The following is a 3,235-nucleotide window of genomic DNA, read 5'->3' as shown; positions in this document are numbered from 1 at the left end:
CCTACATCATATGGATAAGAGGAGCGGCATATGTTGCCAAGATGGTAGTTTCAGGTATATTGTTTGTAATACTTTGTAAGGTCCTCGAGAATAATTAATAAAGTGGCCGTATGCATCTACCAGATGCAGAGGCCGGGGGTCATCCTCCTTTTCTAAAAAACAAAAAACCAATTTGTGGTTACAAACTGTGAGTCTGAGAACAATCTCCACTGGATCGGTTCACATGCTGATAGATCCACCCTTGAGCCTTAATCAGCCGACCGGACTAGTGTCGCCTCATGTACACTCGACAAGAGACCACCACCGCCGGCACCAAAACGCAAGCGGAGACGAGAACTGCACGGCGGACCTGCGATGAGCGCTGCTGCCTTTTGAGCCACCCAGGTGTCCTCCGCGGATTGGTCCGCACCACCTGATTGCAACAGAGAGCCAACAAGTATAAGATACCAAGAGTATATATCGGCGTTTCAAAGCGCTATTGATAGCGTATGCATCATCTCTCTCAACACACGCCCTTGGGGTATCAACCAACGAAGATAAAAAGAAAAGTGCAAGAGTTTATTATTCAGCTCAAGCCTAACTAGGCGAATGATGAAAGAAGCAAAAACGTGAAAATAGTGCATGTGCAGATCAGTTTATACAGTTCACTGTGCCGATGAGTCGGGGAAGTGGTGATGCCAAAGGCAAGAATCTATCGGCTTTAGACATAATTATACATGCATGCTCTTTAATTTAAAGGATTCTCAAACATAGTTACGGACCCTCTTTTCTCTATACTATCGTAAACTTCATATGTGTATGAGTAAAATTAGTGGTGTTTCTTGAAAGACCGGCCCTGTAACCAACATGTTCAACACATGGAATCGCCACTGAGCTTGGTGGTTTAGCAAATTGTGCAATGGGTACGCTAGTGGCTTAAAAATCAATATATTTTAACACGTAAAAAGAGTTCTTATGTAAATTACTCCTACCTCTGGCAACGGCAAATTTTCTTGTAAAATATCTGTTATAACCTCCGGACAGCTTGTCACAAGGTGCTTGAATCCATCGGTCTTCTTGACATCACCGAACACATCACGCGAAGACATAAAGTCAATGCAAATGTCTTTCAGTCGCTCGCGACAATGCTGCTTCGCTAAAGTTAGGGTGGTTGCAACTGTCTGCACGTCAATGCCTCGGCATAGCTCTCCTTCACACATGGCGGCTAGCCTGTCCAACCCGTACCGATCCGCGGCAACCATCAAATGCTGCAGTGTCGTGTTCTTCCTGACATCGTGATTATCCGGCAAGGCATCTGTGTATATAAAGTGAAGAAGCGCCTTGAACACAGAGGGCTCCACGTCATCAATGTTGATGCGCTGCATCTTGTTCTCTTTCATCGGACCGAAGAGCTCCGCCCTGAAGAACGGCGTCCGAGCGGCCAACAGAGCTCTATGAGCCTGGAACGATTGGTCGCCCACGACGAACGTCACATCCGTGCCTTCCCCGTCCTTCAACATGTTCCCAAAGTCTTGGTGAAAGTTCGACGTTGGGATCGGGACGATGAACGTGCTCACTTCTTCCATGTGGCGCTCTTTCAAGCACGTCAAGACACACGTGATGGTGAAGCAGTCATCTTTGAGGGCCAGCAGCTTGGACTTGGGGACAAAGCGGACATGGCCCCAGCCCGTACCACCAGGGGTAAACGTATGCCGTGTGCTCCGTTGCTGACACAATTGGCCATCCTTGCCCCATAAGCTCAGAGTGTATTTGGTCATCACGGCCGTCGGGCATGGTTGTCGGCTACAGGGACGGAGACGGAGGTAGGCGGAGGCGTGGTCAGCTTCTTCGCCCTCGTCCTTGGTGGCCCCGTCGGGGTAGAACATGATGTCCCACTCGCAGTTGTCGCAGCCGCCGACGGTAAACGTGCTCGACGTGACGTAGTTGCCGGTGCCCATGCCATGGAGCAGCGAGTAGCCGGCGATCTCGAAGTTGTGCGTCACCGTGGTGCCCTCCGTGTAACATCGTGACCACGTCTCGGTCTCGGGGGCGTACTGGTGCGCCGAAGAAGCTATGATGTTTCCCATGGCGATGGGCAGGAGATCTCGAGCAAACAGGCAACACCAGGATCGTACTCGTATATGCATACGCTGAAGCCGTGTTATGTTAAATAAAAAAGTAAACGTGTAGCATAAGCCAAAGAGCAAATAAGAGTTCATGTCCGGCACGCGTGCACGGACAAGTAATATTCTTTTCTTCTTTGATGATGAAAGAACGCACGGACAAGTAATAGGATTTGCCGGCTGCAGGCGAGCAGGTCTCGCCATGAAAACTCCTGCCATGGATGGGCCCATTGATTGTGTTCGGTTAGGCCCGGGTTACAGATGTTACCTCTTATTATTGGAAAAGTATTAAAATCAACCGACGTATCTCTCTCTCGCGTAAACCTCTCCTTCCGTGCGACGCGTGTCCCCTGCCCCACGCGAATCCACCGCTTCCCCGCGAGCCTTATCTTTTCCTGGTGCTTTCTCGTCCACTCGTCGGTCTCCTCGTCTTCTTCCTTCGTTTCCCCCCCCCTCCACCTGCTACTGAAAGGAAGAGGCGACGCCGGCCAAATCCACATCAACGCGTGCTGCATGGTAAAGCTCCCACCCGGAGGGACTGCAATGGCGGCCGCCGGTGCCGCAGACGACGAAGCATCCACCATCGCGGTCGCATCGTGCCGCGTCGCAGCAACCCCCGTCGTCATCGTGCTGCATGTACAACATCCGCCCGTCGCCGTCGCGCTGCGATGGAGCAGCAATAAGCGGTGGGGCGCTGCAGTGCAACTCCATCGGCGGCACCGTCGGGGTGCTGCGGTGGAGCCCGTCGTGCCGGTGCGGGCTGCAGCGAAACATCGTCGGTGGCGTCAGGTGCTGCGATGGAGCATCGATGGACCACCTCCGCGCCGGCGTCAGCGCTGCAGTGAAGCATCGCCGGCGACGGCGGGTGCTGCGATGGAGCGCCACGGGGGGGCGTTGAAACTTCGTCGGAGTTGCATTGAAAGCACCGTCGGCTTGCAATGGAGCACGTACGGGGTGATTGGAGCTCCGCCGCGGCTATAATGGAGCTCCGCCGCGGTTGCAATGGAGCTTCAACGGAGCTGCAATGGAGCACGGCCGCGGCTATGATGGAACTCCGACGACGACATGGCCGCTGCATTGCAGCTCCGGCGGCGTCGCGGGCGCTGCATCGCACCTCCAGCGGCATCAACGTG

At 53.3% G+C, this 3,235-nt stretch overlaps 1 protein-coding gene across 1 annotated transcript; it reads right to left on the bottom strand.

Moving 5' to 3' along the window:
* Positions 1-265: 265 nt before the first annotated feature.
* On the bottom strand, positions 266-2,066 carry LOC109783575 (BTB/POZ and MATH domain-containing protein 3-like). Its single transcript, XM_073507427.1, has 3 exons — positions 1,557-2,066; positions 966-1,439; positions 266-412 (listed from the first exon to the last, which is right to left on the bottom strand). The coding sequence occupies exons 1-3, from the start codon at positions 2,064-2,066 to the stop codon at positions 266-268; spliced, it is 1,131 nt and encodes a 376-aa protein (XP_073363528.1).
* Positions 2,067-3,235: the final 1,169 nt, after the last annotated feature.

The sequence above is a fragment of the Aegilops tauschii genome, chromosome 2 (assembly GCF_002575655.3).
Source record: "Aegilops tauschii subsp. strangulata cultivar AL8/78 chromosome 2, Aet v6.0, whole genome shotgun sequence".
Taxonomy (NCBI): domain Eukaryota; kingdom Viridiplantae; phylum Streptophyta; class Magnoliopsida; order Poales; family Poaceae; genus Aegilops; species Aegilops tauschii.
The sequence above is the reverse complement of the archived record's forward strand: the minus strand, read 5'-3'. Positions and strand labels throughout refer to the sequence as shown.